General features: G+C 48.4%; 1 protein-coding gene across 13 annotated transcripts in view; it reads right to left on the bottom strand.

The window, feature by feature from the left end:
• The window catches only part of ITPR1 (inositol 1,4,5-trisphosphate receptor type 1), a 159,492-nt gene that overhangs the window by 47,899 nt on the left and 89,958 nt on the right, over positions 1-21,635 (bottom strand). For 5 of the 13 annotated variants that reach the window (XM_033517333.1, XM_015640801.1, XM_033517337.1 and 2 more), the window contains 4 exons: positions 12,806-12,841; positions 11,251-11,301; positions 7,778-7,910; positions 6,972-7,162 (listed from right to left, as the gene is read on the bottom strand). In XM_033517333.1, coding sequence (XP_033373224.1) covers positions 6,972-7,162; positions 7,778-7,910; positions 11,251-11,301; positions 12,806-12,841 — 411 coding nt within the window. The remainder of the gene's footprint in view (positions 1-6,971; positions 7,163-7,777; positions 7,911-11,250; positions 11,302-12,805; positions 12,842-21,635) is intronic. The other 8 variants (XM_033517338.1, XM_015640806.2, XM_033517340.1 and 5 more) reach the window with 3 other exon arrangements.

The following is a 21,635-nucleotide window of genomic DNA, read 5'->3' as shown; positions in this document are numbered from 1 at the left end:
GGATCCCATTCCCCATGGATCCCATTCCCCATGGCAGGAGCGTGGATCCCACTTCCCCACCAAACCAGCAAGTGCTGTGTAGGTGTGAGAAACAAGGAAGTCTGCAGACTCCCCAAAAGAAAAAAAAAAAGTGTAAGATCTCCTTGAGAGACAGAGGAATTAAAGAAAACCATAGCAACAAGTCAGTCCACCTACCCAAACCACCCACCCACCACCAGTTTCATTTGCTGACGCACTTCAAAAACAAGCTGGCTCCTACCCGCTCTGGAAGGTGAGCAAGCCCTGAGAGCTCATTAAATTCCCTTCTCAGCCACTCTTGTGTGCCTGCAGCTAGTGAGCAAGTGGGATATAAATAGAAGTTATATAACAGCGCTTTGTTGATTCCTGTGCTTACCAAAAAAAAAGGCAGCATGACCTTGTTTTGCTGAATAGCTTTGCCTCTGCCTGCTCGGGGAGGACTTTAATCCTGCTAGGGATCATCTTGAAAGTTTATGTTGGACCTGCATCCCGTGGAGAGGAATTGGGAGAATTACTGATTCACCTCCCTGCTCCTTGCAGGAGCAGGATCCCAGTGGAATGCTGAGAGGATTGCCACACAGGAGGTGGTACCCAACCATGAACAACACGAGGCCACCAAGGCACAGCTGAACCCTGAGGTAGTGCCTCTCTTCTCCTTCTTCTCCACCTACACTGCTCAACTGCACAGATGGGCGCCTCAGAATCCAGCAGAAAGCTTCCCTTTGGGAAAAAAGACTGGAAGGTGTTCTGCTCCAGGAACACTGATGGCCCAAAGACACCTCGGGAAGCAGCAGGAGCTGCAGCTCAGGTGGAAAGACGAGGTGGCATTGTCACCATGTCAGCTCAGTCTCAGCTGTGCATCCCAGCACCCTGAATGAAAACAGACTCTCCCCTGCAGGAAGGATTCCTCACACTGCATTATCAGCAGGGCTGGGCTGCTCTGAGCACGGTGGTGAGGGACACTGAGACTCCACCGTGCTAAATACATTAAAATATACGAGATGGGTGTGCTCCTACAGGATTGGCAGCTCTTCACATGCTATGGAGCAGCAGGACAGAGGTTCCTCACGGCTGCTGAAGGTCCTGTGCCTTCTCTGGAAGGCAGCTCCACTGTCAAGGAGGTCAGGATTTCCACAAGGTTTCCTTTTGGAGAGGGCCCTTTCAGAAAAGGACAAGATCTCTGCCCATAGCTGATGATGCAGGTCCCTATAAACTGTTTTTTAATGTCATGTTTATAACATACTCAAAATTAGAAAAAAACCCAAAAAACCAGGTGTATTTTACCTTGAGGAAAAACCCATTAAAACAGTGAAAGACACAGGTTTAACACGTGCCAAGAGCTGGTTGTGCATTGGTTTCCTAAACAAGTATCATTAAAACAATGTAAAGAAAGATGCAACATCCTGTATCACAGAATTCTGTCTGTTAGAAACAAACACAAGATGTAAGACTTGTTTTATCAATGATCAAAAGTTTTCAAGTGCTATTTACAGAAGTTTAATGACCCAAAGACATTCCTACCTCTGCAGTCTTTGCCATTACATACAATTGTCTGTGCTCACTGATATCTTCGACTGCTACAAATCTTGCAAGAAATAAATCTGATTTTAAAAGTCCAAACCACAAATTCAAGCACTAATGTGTCACTAAGCCTATGTTTTACCCCACCAGTACTCCTGCAATGGTTTGCAAAGTTTTCCCCTCATTCTGCAGGGCAGTTACAGCGACATAAAGAAAGAAACAAAGTGTTCCTGCAACCAAACAGGACATTCTTGTCACAGTGTTTCATAGCCAATGCTACAATGGTATAAATCTGTCTTGAAGTCTCTGTTCTCCCAAGCCCAAGGGCTGTGGCTCACCAGCCCCAGTGGCTGGTAGCCCCCAGCTCTGGGCTTCCCCAGGTCCCCCAAGTGCCAGAAACACAAAGAAGTGCAGAGCTCTGGATTCAATTCCTTCTGTGCATCAATTCTGCAGTTATGTAACAACTATCAATCATCTCTGGACAGTCAGAGGCACAGAAAACCAGGATTCACCCTGGTGGAGCTTCCTCGCTGGTGGCAAGGAAAAAGGAGAAATGTGGAGAAATGTCAGCTGAGTCCAAGTATGGAGCAAGAGCAGGTTGGGATGGGAGAGCCTGGGTGAGTCCCCACCAGAATTTCCTCCCAACTGAGGAAATGATGAGGAGCTGGCTGCTGAGATTTCTCTGTCCATGGGGTTCCAGGGACAGCCCAGCCCCAGGGTACACTCAAGGGAGGGCTCACAGATCCTCAGTGGGGGCTCAGCCAACGAGCTCTGAAGTTCAAGCAGCTCAAAGCCACCAGCTTTTTGCACTGGCACATCTCAAAGGAGCCTCACACACCGCGGGGAGCTCCAAGCCCCACTCCATACAGCACGGATTCACTTCTGCCATGCTGTGATGGAGGCACAGCTCTCCAGTTCAGCACTGGAGTCTCAGTCTCAGCTCATCGGCGCTGTCCCGAGTCAGGGTGGCCCCTGGTCCTCATCCCATCCTCAGCTGCTGGGGACAGAGGGCTGTGGAGCACATCCCACCATCATCCTCTGTGCCAGAGCAGCAACTCTGCTCAGATACCTTAAAGCCAGGACCAAATCCCACTTCTTTCCTGGGAAACAATCACCTTCTCCTTGTGTGCCAGCTGCCATCACCCCATCCTCTGCAGCCCAGCCAGGGGACAGCACTGGACAAAGGGGAACAGAGGCACCAGCGCTCTCTGAAGTGGCAGATGTGCCTTGGGTCACCGTGGGGCAGCACTTAAAAACTGCCTGGAACAGCCAATGCCATCAACCTCATTTTACCTTCCCCTGCTGAAAGCACCAACGTGTGCGTGTGGGTAATTTGTCACGCAAGCTGACTTTGGAGAAGATCCCTAATTAAAGGAGCAGAGTCTCCATGGAGAGGTGTTATGTAAGGGACTTTACTTGCCATTCACTTCCACCGACCAAGGAACCCCAAACCCGGTGGAGGTGAGGCACAGTAGCGGCACGTGGAATTTTTATTTAGCAGATGAGAGATGAGAATTGCAGGACAAGTCCTCAGCCACCTCCTGCACTGGCAAACCCTCGCTGTACCAGAGGAAAGCCTGGCCGTGCTGCCGTGCGTGGGGAAGGGACTGAGAGCTCATCCCTGCCCAAGGAGACGCAGCTCCGAGTGCCCACGAGCATCAGCACCCAGCAGAGCATTCCTGGCTCTGGAGAAGGGAGCCAAGGCAGCACCAGGACAGCAGAAAGGCACTGGCACACGGGGAGCAGGGCAGGCTCAGCCCTCACCCTCTGGAGCAGAGCGTGGGGCATCCCCAGGGCTGCAGAACCGCTGAGCCAGCGCTCCCCAGGTGGTGCTCAGGGTCATGTAAATTAATAAAGGGCTTCATGTAATTTGCAGCTCAGTGAGTTGCAGCATTTGTCAAGTTAATTTGTTGTCTGGTGCTGACCCCTTGGTTCCACCTCTGCTTCTGTCTCTGAGCAAACAAGGGAAGGCTTCCCACTGAAACCCAGGGCTCCCGCTGAGCCGGGGCGACGAGCTCACCAGGCACAGCCACCACAAGGTCACCACCATCCTGCTCCCAAAGAACCTGACAGTGTTTCTGAGTTTATTCCAGAAGCTAAAGCCCAGAAAGTTTCCACCCAGAGAGCTGGAAGTGAGTAAAGTCCTTCCCAGAAGAGCTCACTTGCCACATTCACCCCTGCAGCAAAACACGGAGCAGCGTGGGATTCCCGGTGCCACACAGCACCAGCTCAGCCTCCTTCCTGAGGTGAACCAGGAACGTTCTCTCTTGTCCTGCTTCTCCCACACATTCATTTTCTTAACAATACAATAAAAATCCCTCCTACCAATTACAATAAGGAATGTTTTGAGATTTGCTTTTCTGCAGGAGTTGGCAACCACCTACTTTGCCTACCCTTAATATTGGCCCTGCCTGTACCTAATGAAACAGCAACACCTATTGCAGTTATCCCTTCCCAGCATCATGGGGATGTGTTCTCCCACTGAAGCTCATGGGAGTTACCGGGAACTCCCATTATTAACCATATTACAATCATCACGTGCAAGTTCCTGTCTGTTGGTACAAACCTTCTGCTGCACTTTGGGCGGAATCCATTTCCCGTGTGAAAACCTGGAGTTAAGAAAATGCCATGCAGGGGTGACACATCTCTGGCTTTGCTGCCAAAGAGCCTTTTTTACATAACCTGTCCCTATCCCACCACCTTCCTATTCTCAGAGGTCTCTAGATAGAGGCAGATGAAGTTCAGTAGAAATTATTCAAACCAAGCACAGAACAAACATTTTTGGAACACTATCAATCAAAAGCTGCTAATAAAAACAAAAAAAATGGTGAAGATAATCTCTTTTAGACCTCAAAGACAAAGCTGGCTGGTTTGGCTAGGTCAGCTTTCCCAAGGACAAATGCATCTGATGCAAAATGAACAGTTACTAGCCCAGAGACTGAGGATGACTATTCCACTGGCACTTACTGGAAACTGCAGAACAACTGCAGAAAATCCACTCTGCACATCGCAGAGGTTGCCAAGCCCTACCTACCCAGTCTGCAAAACTCCCCAAAGAACATCAGAGAAAGACTGGGATAAAACACACAGTATCAGGTTAATTTTCCCAAGTGCCTCTCGTTTTCATAAGCAGCCAAATTTTGCAGCGTGTTTTGTAAAAATGAATTCCTGCTAAGGGGAGCCCATCACTTTGCTGCACTCAGTAAATCTTTACTGTGTCACAGCCAAAGGCTGCTGTACAAAGCAGATTAGCAGGTACCCACACAGCTCTCCTGAACAGCTGGGCTGCACCAGGGCCCTCTGCACTGAGCCATTCTTCCTTTGTGGAGACAGCAAAGCTTGATGACACGAGTCCAGTGTCTCAGGACACCAGTTTAACTTGGCCAGCACAGCACTCCACAATTACCCCAGGAGATACAGCCCTGAATTAAGGATTTTACTGAAGAGCAAGCCTCCACCTTCGCTTTGATTCCCAGTGTGGAGCCAGCTGTTCTGCAGAAGTTAAGCTTTGTGGCTGGTGTTTTCTCCACTGGAGTTCTCCTGACTTGGCTCTCTGAAGCCCTACTGAGAGCTCAGAGTGCTGAGGACGTGCTGTTCCCAACGTCCCACGGGCCCCCACGTGCTGGAGCCACTGCAGGGCACCAGAAAACTCTCTCCCTACCACCAGGAGTTTAACCAACGTGGAGGAAAGGCACAGAACATGTCTTTGCACTGATTATGCTCCTTTTTTGCCTTTTGCTATGAAGTCCATGGAGTGTTCCAGCACGGAACATCCGCATCCCAACTGCTCCATGGGGTATTTTCAATAACACCCCGTTCGTGCTTTGCATGCATGAGTAAGAGCTGCTGGGTGTGTCCGAGCCCTCAGAGCTCACAGCATTAGCTGTAGGCATCACAAGTCATTTGGTTCCTAAAACATTCTGTCCTTAAAAGCAGCCCACACTCCAGCAGAGCCCCCTCCCAGCCCATCCCGCCGGAGCAGCGCACGCACCCAGAGACTGCTGCCTGCCCGGAGCACGTCCTACAGACACCTGCCAAGCAAGCACTTCTTCCTGAGGATGGAAAACAGCCACTCTGGGCTGTGGAAGCACATCTGTAGAGGCTGGAATGCAGCAGGACCTGGCAGCAGTGCACGGTGTGGGGTGGAAGAGCCACTGCCCTGAGAGCCATCCATCGCTCCTGACTGCAGGGTTATTCCACAGCCTCCCAGCTCCTGTTTACAGACAGCAAATGCAAACTAAACTACCTCCCTTTTGGGCAAAAAGGTGTCTGTGGAGATGGACTGCAGATCTTCCTGTTGGTTTTCACTGGGTGAACTAAGGAATCTGCTTCCAACACGGATTTGTGCACAGTGGGAAGTGACTTTGCTCAATCCTTTAGCACTGAGGTCCAGCACAAGCAAAGGATCTCTCCAGGTCAGGCTGGTGCAGTTTGTTTTTCTTCCAGCATGACAGTGTGAGGTTACCTGAGGCTCCCTGAGAGCTGTAAAGATGAAAGCTCAGCTTCCTTTACATTAGAGAAGAGCAGGAAATTTAAAGGAGTGACTGTCCCCCAGGAATGTTAATCTTGTCATTGCAGTTTAAGGTGACAGAGGATTTTCAACACTCAATTCCCACTTTATCCTTTGCAAAGAAGTTTCATTCCAGAGCTTATACACGGGGGATTAATGAGGGTACTGATTACAGAGACAGAGTGAAGGAGCCCAGAGACATTCCCTGCTCTCTCAAGGGAAGTTTGCATGGACACAGCAGGTGCTGCTGAAGGAAACTGTGTGTGTTTCAACCACAACAACCAGTTGTAACTGCTCAGGACTCAGCCCCACAGACAGACTGCACACACAACACGTGCACAGCCAAACAAATAAGGTATCACAGATTCAATCATCTTTGTAAAACAAGTTTTGCTGGAATAAGGTTTTACTTTCCATTTAGAAGAACTTTAGAGCCTGCTGGTGTGTGTGCATTAAATCCACACCAGGGACAATTTTCTTTTAGGGGAATCTAATCCCTATTGAAAACACAGGAAGGAAGAACAGTGATACTGCTGTAGAATGCTGGTGGTCTGGACTTTACCATACACTTACTTCAAATTCCAGTCTGAAATTTAACAGCTCATTGTAAAAGACTCTGAGCACATTGCAGTTGCTTAAATTATTTTTAAGAGCAGTCAATAACTTACCTACAAAGCTGTTTTATTGCACATTCCTCTAGATTGCCCTGGGAAAACACCTCAAGTACCCAGTGCCCGTGCAAACTTTTAATAAGTTCACTTTTACATGGCAGACACTAATATTTCCCTTAATTACAGGTCAAAGATCAATCAGATCATTTCCCCTCCTGCCTCCTTAACCCTCTCCAATTTCCTGGATTTCATAAAAACATTTCCCTTCCCGACACGGTTCAGTCCCAAGACAGAGTTTTCCATTTCCCTACCTGTATGGTGGTGTTCCCACCTTCCAGCAGGGCAATGGCCAGCAGGATGCTCTCGTGGAAGACTCTGTCACTGGTGGCATTCATGATGAGATCTATCACCAGGTTGGAAGCACCTTCTTTATCCAGGTGGCACTGGACATCTGCCAGGCTCATCTCCCCTCGGCTCATGGAGCTCGACCCAGAGCTGCCTCCTGGAAGGTGATCATGAGAAGGAGGTTGGCACTGACCCCACAGGGATGGCAAAGCCAGGCTGAACAGGGCTTGCAGCAACCTCAGATAGTGGAAGGTGTCCCTGCTCGTGGCAGGAGGTGGAAGAGGATGAATTTTAAGGTCCCTTTTCTGTGATTCCATGAGTGACTTTTTTAGCAACTGTCTCAAATTAAATAAACTTCACTGCATTCACTGACTTCAAATGGAATTTTTGCCCACCCTACCCCACAATTTCTGCAAAAGCATGAAATATTTTTCTTTTAGAAATGGTTAATAATCTGACATCCTTATGGGCCCATTTCCTAGATACTATTGCAAACATTCAATTGATCAGGATTCCTAAGCACATTTATTCAAAGCACTGTCACAAACATCAAGCCAGCCCAAGGCAGTCACTATAAAGTACAAAGAGCTCTGCCTGCTGGTTTTGCTCTCAACTGCTCACCCACAGAGTGGACAGCTCTAATATTTTTGGGAGTTCAGACAAAACCGTTGAGGGAACACATCCCGATTTCAGCTGTAGGGGGCTGATCAGTCAGGAATACCCACCCAGAGCACGGAAGGGCAGCCCCAGGGATGAGCAGAGCGTGTCCTACCTCCCGGGCCAGCCTTGCCGGAGCTGCTGGCGGACAGGGGCCCGTTGCCGAAGGCGGTGAGGCTCTCGCGCCGGCCGGCCGCGCGCACGTTGCCGTAGTAGCGGTTCACCAAAACCTGCCTCAGGGCCTCGCCCTGGGTGCAAAGAGGAGAAGGAAATCGTCATGGGGGCTCCGTGAGCAAGCCAACCACCCACGTTTATTGGCAGCAGGGCTGCTCTTACCCTTCTTGTGGTGAGGGAGAGGGGAATGAAATCCACGAGAGTTGGAAAAACCCACTGAGCGGCTCCTGATGTGCAGGGGACTGGGGGGGTCTCATGGGGCTCAGTAAGATTATGGGTTCCCCCATGCAGCACAGAGACAGCTGCACTTCAGGTTTTATGTAAAGCTTTCTAGACAGATTTAATTTTCCGAGAATTTTAATTAAGTTCTATTGTCTCGGTCTTAAATGCAAAGGAGTTGCATCTGTACAGCACGGACACAGAATCAAGAGGTGGATTAGAGGAACATTAGGAATGGTTTTAAGGAACCATTTAATGCCCTCACACCTCTCCTGTGCTGCCATCCCACCAAGCCTGCAGGGCTGTGCTCTGTTGTCCCTCCAGAGCAGCTGACGCGATCCATCGGCCGCCGAGCGGAAACGCGAGCGATCCCGCTGGATCCCGGCTCTGTTCCCTGCTGGCAGCTGCCCGAGTCACGGCAGCCCTTCCACCCCAGCACACAGCCCTGCACAGGTCCTCACATAACCCCAAATCCCGGGAGCTCTGCACCGAGCCAGTGGAGACCCAGCACCTCCGGGTGGAACGTCACCCCTCCGCTGTCACTTCAGCCTCCACAGGAATTCCCAGGAATTTGGGGAGCTGGACAAAGCTGGTGGCACTGCCAGCACACCAACACTGCACAGGGATTAAGGGATTTTTGTCAAGTCTTTGTGCACAAAGGAGAGCTGGGGATTATTGTCACCGGGAGCTCCTGCCCTGCTAATGGAAGCGTGGATACAGCAGCACCACCCCGGGACAGTGCTGCACAGGGGAGGGAAGGGCTTTTCTGGGGATTCAGATCATAAATAATAATAATTTTAACAAATTTATATATAAAAAAAAAATCAATCTAGCCAAAAGGTATATCATATTAAAAATAAGTCCAATGAACTAAAGCATCTTATCTTAAATTCCACTCACAAAATGCTTATCACTGTTTTACTGACTTTCAGCTGTATTTCAAATGAAATTCATTGTCTGACTATAGATTCAAGGTGTCATTTAATACATTAGGTGTCATAAAAGTGAAGTCTCTCTTTTAAAACTTTCACAGGAAAGTAACTGGAACAACATAATTGTGTATTAATTGGCTTGTACAGAACTCCAGCCCTGCTGCAGTCCCACTGATTTTATACACAGCTGGCACTCCCTAAAGTCACTTCAAGAGATCCTTATACCCCAAAAGAAAAAAAAATAAAATACATATATATATATATATATATATGTACCCCAAAAGAAAAAAATACATCCCAAAAGGAAAAAAAAGCCTTTCTGATAATCAAGTTCTTTACCAAATTCCAGAAATCACTTCCACAGGGAGAAGCCTGAGCTGGTGAGGGATCTCTGCCCTCCCCACAGGGCTGGGGCTCAAGTCAGGGCTCCCAGTGCCACCACAATCCAGCAGCTCAGAAATGGTTCCTGTGGATTATCAGTGTGAAAGCTGCACACGGGAGCTGCATTTTATGGGATCAGATGGGGAGGGAGCAAATGTCAGGGAACAGGATGCAAAATAAACACCAAGTCAGTGTTCCAGCCAGCTGCTTCCAAAAGCTCCTAAACAACAGAGAAAAAAAGGAAAATTCCTGTGGAAGCAACAGTAGGAGGAGATGAGCACTTCTCCAAGGGGCATACGCTCCCCATCACCACTGGGGCAGGAATGAGCATGTGGGAGAGGCAAGAGACAGCTCAGGAGCTGCAGCAAATCCTGTCCTGGAGGAGCTCCTGTGACTGACAGCGACACGAGAGCCTTTAGTGCAGTGTTTTATCCACCTCCTGCTCCCAGTCTGGCAGGTAAGAGAGGCTACGTGACAGAACAAGGCCAAGCCAGACTAAAAAACCCCTGAGCTCCATCTTCCTGGTACATGTGCAATGATTAGAAAGGCAACTTGGCACCCAGATGGGCTCTAGGACACAAATGGCTACAAGGGAGCTCTCACTTCACCTTTTTCCTCTTCTGTTGAAGTAACTGGCAGCCATCATGACAACTGGCATTTAAACCAGTGATTTTTACTACTTACTACAAAGCTAACACATATCCAGCCTCGAGAACAGCTGCTCAGCAAGCTCCACCTTGCCTGAATTCAGGAGGGCAACTAAAGCTGCCCCCAGATTCTCCTTGTGGGCCCCTGTGGAGCAGGAGATGACTTCTATTCCATGGTCAAAACAGCTGGGGTGAGTGGAGACCCGACCAGGACAGGCACCTCTGGTGTCTGTAGGTGTTATGTATCCAAAATAAGACAAATCCCCAGAAAATACAGCAGGAACAAGCATCAAGCAGTTGTTTCTAGTCTGAGTGTGCTGATCCAGGTCTGGCAATACACAGTCATCAGCATTTCCAGCTCTAACTGGGAAGAAAAGCTTTGGTTCCTACAAATTTATCCAAGCCCACAATATCAGCATATAACAAAGTATGAGTATGGGATCAAAGCAGAAGGGAGAAAAAATAAGTGGTATTTAAGAAATGTTCTAATTAATACATCTGCAATGCTTGGCTCCAGAACAGTTCTTTAACCATCCTGTTAGTGCTGTGCACCACTTTGACGAGGGCAGTGTGCAAACAAATATCAGATGTTTGGCAGTAACCAGAAAAATCAAATATGGTACCTAAGGAAAAAACCCAACAGCGTCCAGTTTCATCTGCATTCACACCAGGTAAAGTAAGAGTAAGTCACACAGAAACATCACAGTACGTGGATCAGCAATGCAGATGCAACACACAACTCTAAGTGATATCAGAAACCTGTTAGAAACTCCAAAACAGAGCATCTTTAACATTTTAGAATGAAGCAGTTGTAAGTGGCTGCTCTTGTGTTCCCAAGCTGCATGAGCAGAAGAAATGGAGAAAGGGACCAACGATGCTGATTTTGCTTGGCTGGTTACAAAGGGGTGGCGTGGCCAGAGGTGCCAACTCCACAAGCACTGATGAGTGTCACCTCACAAGGGAGTGACCACCACCCACGGGGAGTGTTTTGGCAGTGTGAATGGACCAGACCAGGACCTGAGTTTAATTCAGAGCAGCCAAACACTCATCCCTTCCATGTAACCCCTGAGAAGGGGCTCCAGCACCTCAATCTGTAAATATGGCTCATTTTTTAGGTTTTCCATGAGCCCAACAGCCAGCATTTCACCACACAAGTTTCTTACATGACTTAGGCTTCACTGTTGAAAAGGGAGAGGGAGAGATGAGTTCTGAATGTGCTTGACTGCTGTACATACCCTTCTATGATCCTCCAGTTGCCTCTGTGGTAGAGTTTGATCAAGCTCCTGCTGTGCGTGCAGAAAGTTCATTTTAAAGCAGAACAACACTCAAGAGAGACCAACATCTTGGCACTGATGGGGAATACAGGGAAATCACAGCTGGATGCCAGCGGGGAGATGAGGGAGATGGACTGACAAGCCACCAAAACAGGACACCTGGCCTGTGGCAGCCCTGAGCCCTCTGCTCTGCCCCCCTCACATGCACGTGTGCCAGCAGTGCTGGGCTCCAGGAACACAGGCTCTGACTGGTGCCACTGCCCCCAGGACAGCCGCAGCCCTCGGGGGGCTCAGCCCTCGCATGCCCATGCACAGACACACACACACACAACACCCCCAGCCCACGGGACACACCCTGGGCTCGGGGACTCCAACACATCCCACCGTGGTCACTGAAACTCATTTGAGACTGGGGAGGGCTTCTGGGGGGATCCCTTCCAGTGGCCAGGGTGCCAGTGGGGAGCCACTGAACGCAGCCCCTCGGCACAGGCACGCTTCCTAATCCAATCTCTCTCACTTTAGATGTTCATTTTCAGGAATACAACTTCCACTTTGCAAAGCTGAAGCACATTGGGGTTTTTCTGCTTTAAGGCATCTGAAAAGGTGTAGAATACTGGCTCTACAGGGACCCATCAGAAACCAGGAGCCATCTCCCAGACATCTCAAATCCATTTGATGACCACTCAGAGTTTCACGTTACATTTAAACACCATTCCACAGAAATTACAAATACAAAGGCCTAAACCATCACAAACATTTCTTTTTCTACATGATCTCACATTTATAAACTTCACAGCTCAGAGAATCAATGGATTTAGACTCCCAGATTTAGACTTGCATGTTGTTTAATTTAGATTTGCACTGACTTGGCACCCAGTTGTACAATCCACCAATGCCATGCCTGGATGTCCCATGAATTTAAAAGGAATTTAAGATTTGATAAATTTTCCTGCCTTTTTTTTTAGCAAATAATCTGCTTTATGCACATGAAGGACATGTTTCCAAATATCCAATTCCCTTAGAACCAGTGACCTTGACAATGTGCAGTGACCCTGAGCTCGTCTACTGGGGTATTTTAAATGGGACACCAATTGCTCTGGACTTATGAAGCTTCCACTAAAAACTTCTGACACCTCCCTCTCCTTAAAGTATTGAAGTTTTTAAGTATGTGAGGCAAAGGGAAAACAAAATTCTGCATTAGGAGCCAAAATGAAGTCTCATTTTGCCAATGTAGGAAAATTTGAGAGGAGACTTTTCCCAGTGCCACCCCTAAAGAATAAAGGAAATGGCTGAAAGGAACAGATTTAGGATTAGTTTACATTTTTTTAAAAATATTTTCAGACTACCACACTGATGCTGTATTGTATTAAGGCACTTTAACAAATCTATTTATTTCCACTGTCTAACACCACGCAGGAACACACATTTCACAGGGGTTTTTACCAACAAGACACTCCACTAGGACTACTGAAACACCAATATTTGTGTGCTGTACAAATATAGGTGGCTGACACACCTCTACAGGGCTCTCCGTTTCTGGAGCTTGCGGCAGCTAGTTGAAAGTAAAACGCAGAAAAATTAGTTATTCCTCCAGAATCTTCCATCCCAACAGCAATCCAGTGGTCAACAGTGAGGGGAAGGGAGCTGGCAAAGCACTTGACTTCAGCTGAATCATCACAAATGAATTATAGCTGTAATTAGTGTTTACACCCTCCCACCCTGCTCCTCAAAGGGCCACATTTGGCAAATTTCACAGCTATCCTTTGAACATCCCAAACTGCTTTGCATAAACTCAGGCACAAGCAAAAAAATGCAGTTGCAGGTGCCCAGAGCACTTTTGGGGACCACACCCCCAGGATCTGTCACTGGAATGCTGCACATCCATCCCAGTGGGGAGGAGGAGGAGGAAGCCAGGGCTGCGTATCACAAAGGTAGCAGCCTTATAATCTTAGCTTAAAAAAATGTATTCCGTGGATTCTCATCTATAAACATTCTTTACTCGAAATAAAAGATAACACGGTACAGCACCAAACAGGAGCAATGAAATAAGGGCCTGAATGGTGACAGCTTTGCAAATTTAAAATGCCCATCTTCAACTGAAACAGATGAAGACAAGTAACTTTTATCTAGTCAAGCATAGACACACGACAGAGAGCTGAACATTCAAACTCAACTGCTGACTGAACTGTGGGGGAATTGCTGCAACTTCTCGGGAGCGGGCCCCAGGAAATCCCACTCCCACAGTCCTGAAACCCAACCTGAGCCAGGCATTTGTGGCCACAGCAATGGAGCACAGACTGTGAGAGCAACCCAGGCCCTGCTGGAGTGCCCAGCAAAGGGAGAGGGAGGCCACAGAGCCAGCAGTAGGAATAAGGGGGCTGCACTTCCCAGGAAGGAGCCGCAGGAGCGAGCGCTTCCCCTGCGGTGCTCCACGGCCAGGAAAAAGACCCTTCTCCATTCTCCTCCTAAGGGACTTTGCTCCTGGCCAGCTCCCACGGCCTTTGGTAGTGGCTTCCTTGCATTGTCACCGCTCCTGGACACGTCTCAAGCATGCAACCCCCTTGTCTGGCCAAATGGAAGCAGGCAGGGTTGAAGCCAGGAGCACAGGAGAACAGGAAGCAGCTCGTTCCTGCAGAGAACACACCGTCCCTGCCCCGCTCCCAGGCTGGACCTGCACAGCTCACAGGAGGCTGGGCACATTGTCCTGCCTGCACAACCTGCCTGGGGCACAGGAAACATCCCTGCCCTCCCCAGGAGCCAACAGCAGCAAGGAAACTGGGCCTGTTCCCCTGCAGGGGAAATGAGGTCCTTTCCTCCTGGGGAGGGAGACTGAAGCTGACGGGTCAAGTGGACATGACTGCTGGACTCAGGATTCCAAACAGAAGTTTCCTTCTGGGAACTGGTACAGCTTTCCCAGAGAAACTGTGGGTTTTCCATCCCTTCAAGTACCCAAGGCCATGCTGGATGGAGCTCCGAGCACCCTGGGACAGCGGGAGGTGTCCCTGCTCTGGGTGGGCTTTAAGGTCCCTCCCAACCCACACCATTCTGGGATTCCTGGGCTGATACCCTGACCCCATTTCAACCAAACATACATTTACATTTTGGAGTTGGAAAGCAGCACAGATGAAGAATCAGCATAAAATTAGTTTGCTCTTTCCCAAGCTGAAATTGCATATTCCAGCTCACAAATTCCAGGGCCTTCCCTCGGAGGCACAGACAGCACATCAGAGCCAGCCCCACACACTGACCTGGGAGCAAAACCACTGCCCTGGGCAAAGCCCACGTGGATCATCCACAGCAACACAGCCTTCAGCAGGCTTTCACTAAGAATATAAACTCCAAATCCTGAAACTGTTATTCTTTGAGTCAAAACAGGTTCAAATAAAAAAGAATTATTGAGCTCTTGTTGCTGTGCTACACTTTGCCCTCTCTCGTGTGCTGCAACACCGAAGTATCACCTCATGCTTTACAAGGATTGAGCAGGATGGGAGAGCAGCCCAAAGCAGTAATTCTCCAAGATTTCCTCCATATATTTCAGCAGTCAGCAAGTGATGGTTTGGGGGGCAGGTTTGTGGAATACCAAGCACAGCCAGGTGAGTAGCAGGACACAGTGGACAGCTTTTGAACTGGAACCCAGTGGGTGGCCGGGTCAGAGTCCAACATCTGTGCTTTTTACAAGCAGTAGGGAAAGGTCCTTTCAACTTGCTGAGCAAAATCTCCTCTTCCTTTGAAGTCTGCACTCCCCCAGGGCTGGCCAATAAACCACTCCTCGTGAGCCATGCCTGGAGATGCACAATGTCTGCCCCTCTGGTGACCAGAGTGCTTCCAGCATCCATTCCCCAGCACATGTGTGCTTCCCAGAATGGACTGACTGACTCAAGAGTGGATCTATCCCCCTGAAAAACCACCAGAGCACGTGACAGCTCCAGGGTGAATTCATTACATCTCAATTTCTGAGATACAGATGAGCTTTCTGTCCTTTTCCTTTATGGTTTGGAGGAATTCTTCAAAGTTTTATTCTCATTTGCTTTCAAAATAACAAGCAAAATGAAAGTTGTCTAAAAAAAATTTTAGACAGAAAATTCAAACTACTGCTGTGGTAAGAGTAGAAAAGGTTTGAGGAAAAGGAGAAAGATTTTCATTCAAGTTTGAAGCATCAGAATTGCTTTTCTCCACTTTTTTTACCCAACTTTGCAGTGAACACCCAGACCACCGAGCAGTGAAAAGGCTTGAAATGCATTTAAAAGGCTGGTGGAGATTCCAGTTCACAGACTGGGGCTGCTCCAGAGAGTGGCTTCAGCAAAAACAGGCTGGAAAACATCTCACATTGTAAATAAATGAGAGGGAAACAATCTTATCAGAAAACTCACATTTGTGGGACCACACAAAGAAACATTCAAAAACCTTGTCCTTTTCTCTCCAGCCTCACCAGACTTTGGAATTTTGACAAAATAATGGACAAACCAGCAGAATCCCAAGCACCAATCTCCTACACTTCAGGCCCAGAGTTCAAAGGACTGAGAGGTGACAAACCTCAGGCTGCTGAACCGATGACATTTTCCAGACCTCCATGCAATTCCTTCTTCAGGTCTTTCTCCAAACATCCCTCTCTCCTATCCTGGGAAGTCCTTGAGCTCAACACGGAGCACTTTGAGGAAGCAGAGCCAAACTGCATGGATTTGGCTCCGTGGATACACAATGGTGAGGAGCAGGACACCCTGGGCTGTGCAGGGAGTCGAGTTCAATCTCTCAGAGATCCCTTCTGGTCCCGAAATCTGTGAATTCAGGAACTGACCCAACTCCATGCATATGGCATCTCATTACTGGGGTGGCAGGGGAAGACATTTGGCAGAGAGGAGGAAATAAAAAGGGAAAATCACAACTGCAGAGTCAGCCAAATAGCACATTAAGCTTTTGATAGCCAGGTTGTACATCCACATGCGAGGAACTGGAGTGAGGATCTCAGATAAATGTTATTCTGAAGCCTCTGCCTCAGCTCCTGCATTGCCATCTCCAGTAGCAACTGGAATTCCAGTGGGAATGGCTGTTCACATTGAGTCCTGCAAGTCCCCTTCCACTTTTTCCTCCTTTCTCTGAACTTCTCTGCTCTTCCCTCTGAGATACCGTCAGCTCTCCCTTGAAAGGCACACAGCAAAAGCATCACCTTGTCTGATTCATGGCAACAGAATGGAGCACAAATTATGTTGCTGTCCTTCATAACTCTTTAAAAATACCACAAAACTCTGTGCAGCTTCCTTGCCAAGTCCCCTTTGTAAAGCCAACACTGTTACCTTGTGGAGCTGAGGAGAAATTTGGATAGGAAATTTCTAGCCCCTGCAGATGATCTGTAGGTGTTTGTCAAACAGGGATTTGACTTGTTATGGAGAAGTTTCAGGGCAGGGGGGAATAACTGGGACCCAGGAGCACCGAACTGCTTTGACAAACTTCCCACGTTACATTTCCCCCTGCACAGACGTCGCATTTTTGGGGATGGAGGATCTCAGACCCGCCCAAATCAGGCAGCAGCAGGAGATGTGGGGCAGCACCTTGTCCTGGCACAGGTTCCCCAGAAGGTAGGTGGGATTTTGGGGGCAGGGGCAGCCCCCCAGGGCCAGCCCAGGGCAGGGACACGGCTGAACATCCTCATCTCAGGCAATGTGCAGGGACTTTGTGCGCTGCCAGGCGAGGAGGTGGCAAATCTGGCACGAGGGCTGCCCCTGCCTGCACTCAAAGGTCACCAAGATCTGCCTAGGGGAATGCCTTCCCTCGTTTTCCGGAGTTTGCAGTGGAGAAATCATGTTTGAACTTGGGCTGGGACATTCCAGGAGCTGGAGACCTCAGTCTTTCCCCTTCAGTGGGAGTGCAACCACTTCCTCCTCTTTAAATCCTCGATCTTGCAGGACTTCTACTGAATACAATAAGAGCTACCTTCACAACACATTTTACAGCAGCAGTTTTAATTAACCGGTAAGATGGTATAACTATTATTTTTTTGGTGACAAGTAACTGTAAGAAATGTTCCAGTTTCCTTTTCCAAGGAGCTCACCAATTCCAGTCCGTGTTAAAAAAAAAGAAAAAAGAAAGCCCAGTCTAAAGATTGCAGGATTTCTCAAGGGGAAAAAAAAATATAAGGCAGCCCACAAAAATTTATGAGTGCCTGCATTTCCTCTGCTCGAGACATAACAAGTGAAGCACTGTCTAAGTGCAAAATACACAAGAGAAATGACTGCAGAGTAAGCTCTCTACAAGGAAAATAATTCCCAAGTGCAGCTTTCCAGCTCTGAAGAGGTTAATACATTTCCTAAGTCCAATCAAAAATGCATAAAACAGCACATATTTTGCATGTCAGCCACTGGAATTTTAGTTTATTGTAGATAAAGAGCAGTGAGAAGGTTAATTCAGGCAACCCCTTTGAACCAGGATTTTCAGTTCCCTTTTCACCTAACTTGAAACCTCAAGACTAATGCAAAGAGGTGAAAAAACCCCAAACTTTAACTCCACTGAGTGGGTCTGCAAGTGCATTTTACTGGATAGAGCTGCCTATAGATATATCAGCTGCATAAAGAAGTGCCACTACTGAAAAAATAGATAAAACACCAGCACAACCCTAAAAAAATAACTGAATAACTGCAAGGGAACAGTGCTGGGTTTGGTTGGGTGGTTGCTGGTCTGTACCCCAGCCCTGAGGGTTGGGGGAAGAAGCAGAGCATCCTTATTTCACCCTGGAAATGGAAACAGAGCTGCAGTGGTGTGGGACAAGGCTGGGGAAGCAGAATATCCCTATTTCACCCTGGAAATGGAAACAGAGCTGCAGTGGTGTGGGATGAGGCTGGGGGAAAGCACAACACCCCTATTTCACCCTGGAAGTGGTCAGAGAGCTGCAGGGGTATGGGATGAGGCTGGGGAAGCAGCAGAATACCCCTATTTCATCCTGGAAGTGGACAGAGAGCTGCAGTGGTGTGGGATGAGGCTGGGGAAGCAGCAGCACACCCCACTCTCACCCTGGAAGTGGACAGAGAGCTGCAGGGGTGTGGGATGAGGCTGGGGAAGAAGCAGAGCAGCCCCGGGCTCGGCCGCTACCGGCACGGGCTGCAGGCCAGCCCCGGTGCCTGTAAACATCCCCACCGCCTTTATTGGCAATTACTGCTGAAGGTCACACATCAGCAGCGGGCCTAAATTCCAGGAAAAAAAGCTCTTCTTATGTAACTGCTGCCTGAATGTTGGCAGGTGCCCAGCGGAACAGCTCACTGCAATGTGGCTGGGAGGGGGAAAAGGAATATATAAAAAAAAAAAAAAGCAAGCAAAGTAGGCCATCTCACAGCGCGATCGGCATCCTGAGCGTGCCACCTGCAGGTCAGCACCAACGGGGCCCTGCCTGGCAGGCCATAAAACATTGATGCTTTCTCCAGGATGGGTGTTTTAGTAGCCAGGACTCGCACTGCAGGTGGAAACTGGGCCATGGTGTCCCCTGACGCCAGCCCTGGCCGGGGAGGATGGACAGCAACGCTCCCAGGGCCCGGCTGTGAGGGAGCCGGGCTGGAGCACAGGGAGCCCACGGTGCAGGAAATCTGCATTTGTATCACGCCTGCACCTCTCAGTGGGTTGAGGATTGAATTAGCAGCAAATTAAGCTGTTGTGTCTAATTACAAAGCAGGGTTTAGTTCTCGATGTTGTGTGAAGATTCACACTTGGTGGCACTCGGGAAGAATTCACCTTGGCCCTGAAGCATTTCCCTCAGACAGCAGCACAGGCTGGGTCAGAGCAGGACCAGAGCAGCTCCAGCCCGGGGAGGAGGCCACCAGCAGAGCCTCAGCCCAAGGAATTTCAAGGACAATGCCCTTCCTTGGGGTTTTGGCTTTAGCAGCCGAGACACCTGCACAGAGCCAGTGTCAAACCCACCCTACCGAGCTCTTCAGCTCCAGGAGAGGCCTAGAGCAGCCCCAGCACGACCCAAAGCCAAGCTCTGAGCTCACAACTCCCCAGGAGCAGGAGAGAACCAACACAACCACGGTGCCTGTCTGGTGGGACACCATCCCACCGTGCTTTGGGTTTTCTATCAACACTGCAGCACTTCTCCTCGGAAAACTGCAGTTCCTCCCTGTCCCTCCTTCCCAACGCAAAGGGAATCACAGATAAACCCTCAACAACAAAAGTGAGTTAGGACAACAGCACCAGCTCTGCTGTTCCCTTCCACTCCACTTCTTCAGCACCCAAAGCCTCCCAGCTCACCCAAAATTATCCAGGTTGTCAGCCCCAGACTCGGGGGTTTTCCTACCACTGGGTGAATTCCAGCATTATTCCAAAGGATGTTCCCCTTCTTCACTCACAAAAACATTAAAGAGGGTCTGTCATGACTTTCTCATCACTAACAAACACATGGATCTCCTGGCATTTTTAGTCTCCTTCCTCTCCTGGACCCACTGCTCACTGGGATTACCTTGCAGGACACAACTAAGATAACTCAGCCTGCATAAAAAGCCACTATGAAATTATGCCATCAACAGCTACTTCAATGGAGTTTCCCCTGAGGGAATAAGGAACATTTCAGCTGATCAAAACAATTAAATTGTGCATAGTTTTGACAGAAAAGCAGGTTAATAATTTTACTAATAATGGAGATTTTTGTATTCTTTGCCCTAAATATTTGCAGTTTCCAGGGCTGACAGGAAATAAATAAATAAAAATAATAAATAAATAAACAAAAGGAAAACAGAAAACCCCAGGATTTCTGAGACTTGCCAATGGTGCCAGCTCCATCTAAATCCCTTTCCCTATGCAGGCAGTGCTCAATGCTGATGGTTATACACACACCTGCTCCTTCCATGCACTTGCTCCATTAAGGAGCAATAAAATTCCTTCTCTGCAGCCTCCAGACCAAATCCTAAATTGTTCTGCACGCTCTGGCTGATTTACTGCAGGCAAAGACAGCACATCACAGCCAGAAACCAAAGGGGAAAGAGTTTCACATTATGACTTAATTTGCAATTAAACAATTCAACTTTCTCTCTGAAGTTTCTCCAAGCTGAAATTACACATATACACACGTGCTATTCTGGGAAGCTGCAGCAGCACATCATCCAAGGACCTGGCCTGATGGAAACGTCTCTGTGCTACAGGTTAACTTCTGCAAACCAGAGCAGGCTGCTGGTGTGCATGCCCCAGGTAAGAGGGGAAAAAAACTGGGTTTATTAACCAAAAAAACCCAGAGAAACAGAGAGTAGAGCACCTCTGTAATGCCAGAAATGCGTGTGAAGCTTGGAGACACACCTGAGACCTCATCCCAGCCCAGCTCAGAGGTGATGGCAGGGCAGTAAATGAACTTGTGCAACAAGAAACATTTCTTTCAGGTCAAAATCAGACTCTGGGCTGAAACTAGTGATGGGAAACTCATTTCTTAGGGAAGGGACCTTCAGCTCCAGCCCTAAAAGCCCTCTAGAAGAGAAAACACCCTCCAGGCCAACCCTGGGTGATATGCACAGCATTTTTTTACTTTAGTGACAATCCATTTTCAAATGGATTTCAAACCTTCAAATTCATTTCACCAGGCAAGGTCCCCAAATATTTCATTTTCAGAATGAAGTCTGTCCAATGAATTCAGGTGATTAACATCAAAATTAACAAGTTACAGCATAAATTGCTTTCTGTAGATTTCATTGCCTAGTCCACTAAATAAAGGTCAGAAATGCTTTAGACATTTTAAGCGGCTGAGCTTTGTTCCAAATAAAAGGCTGGCTTGGGAGAGAACACAGGAAACAAAGCACTGAGAGGAAAATATTTCTTTTTTTCCGTGGTATTTTAGTAAAATAAGGTGCCAGTCAATCACTTTCTCAGTATTATACATTTATGCAAATTCCACGCCCACACCAGGGTTTTTTTGAGCTGATGAGGAAGTTGCACAGCAGAGGCAGCTCAGCTCCCTCCGCCCTGCGCTGCTGCCCCGACCAGACACGGCTCCTCAGAGTCCTTGGAAAGCTCCACTTGGGTTAAACTCCAAGTTTTCCCTCAAAGAGGGCTCCTCACCCAGAAATAGCTTCCCAAGGCCCCGGTTCCTCAGGGTTACACACCACCCATCCCACTGCCTGACGTGGCTTCACACCCAGACCCGACTGAGGCTCAGCGAGGGCACCGAAATGTTCCCAAGAGTGCAGGACTGTCACCTTTCTGGGAAAAGCAGCAGCACAATCTGCACAAGGACCTGCCCTTCTCCCCAGTCCCACCTGCACCCACCTCCTGCAGGGACACCATTAAACCTCACTAGTTAGCTTTGAAAATAAAAGGAAATAAGCCTTTCCCATATGACACAGGAACAGTGGCCAAGTGCTAAATGCTGACTGCTTAGAGCAGCT

This window comes from Parus major, chromosome 12 (assembly GCF_001522545.3).
Source record: "Parus major isolate Abel chromosome 12, Parus_major1.1, whole genome shotgun sequence".
Classification (NCBI taxonomy): domain Eukaryota; kingdom Metazoa; phylum Chordata; class Aves; order Passeriformes; family Paridae; genus Parus; species Parus major.
The sequence above is the reverse complement of the archived record's forward strand: the minus strand, read 5'-3'. Positions and strand labels throughout refer to the sequence as shown.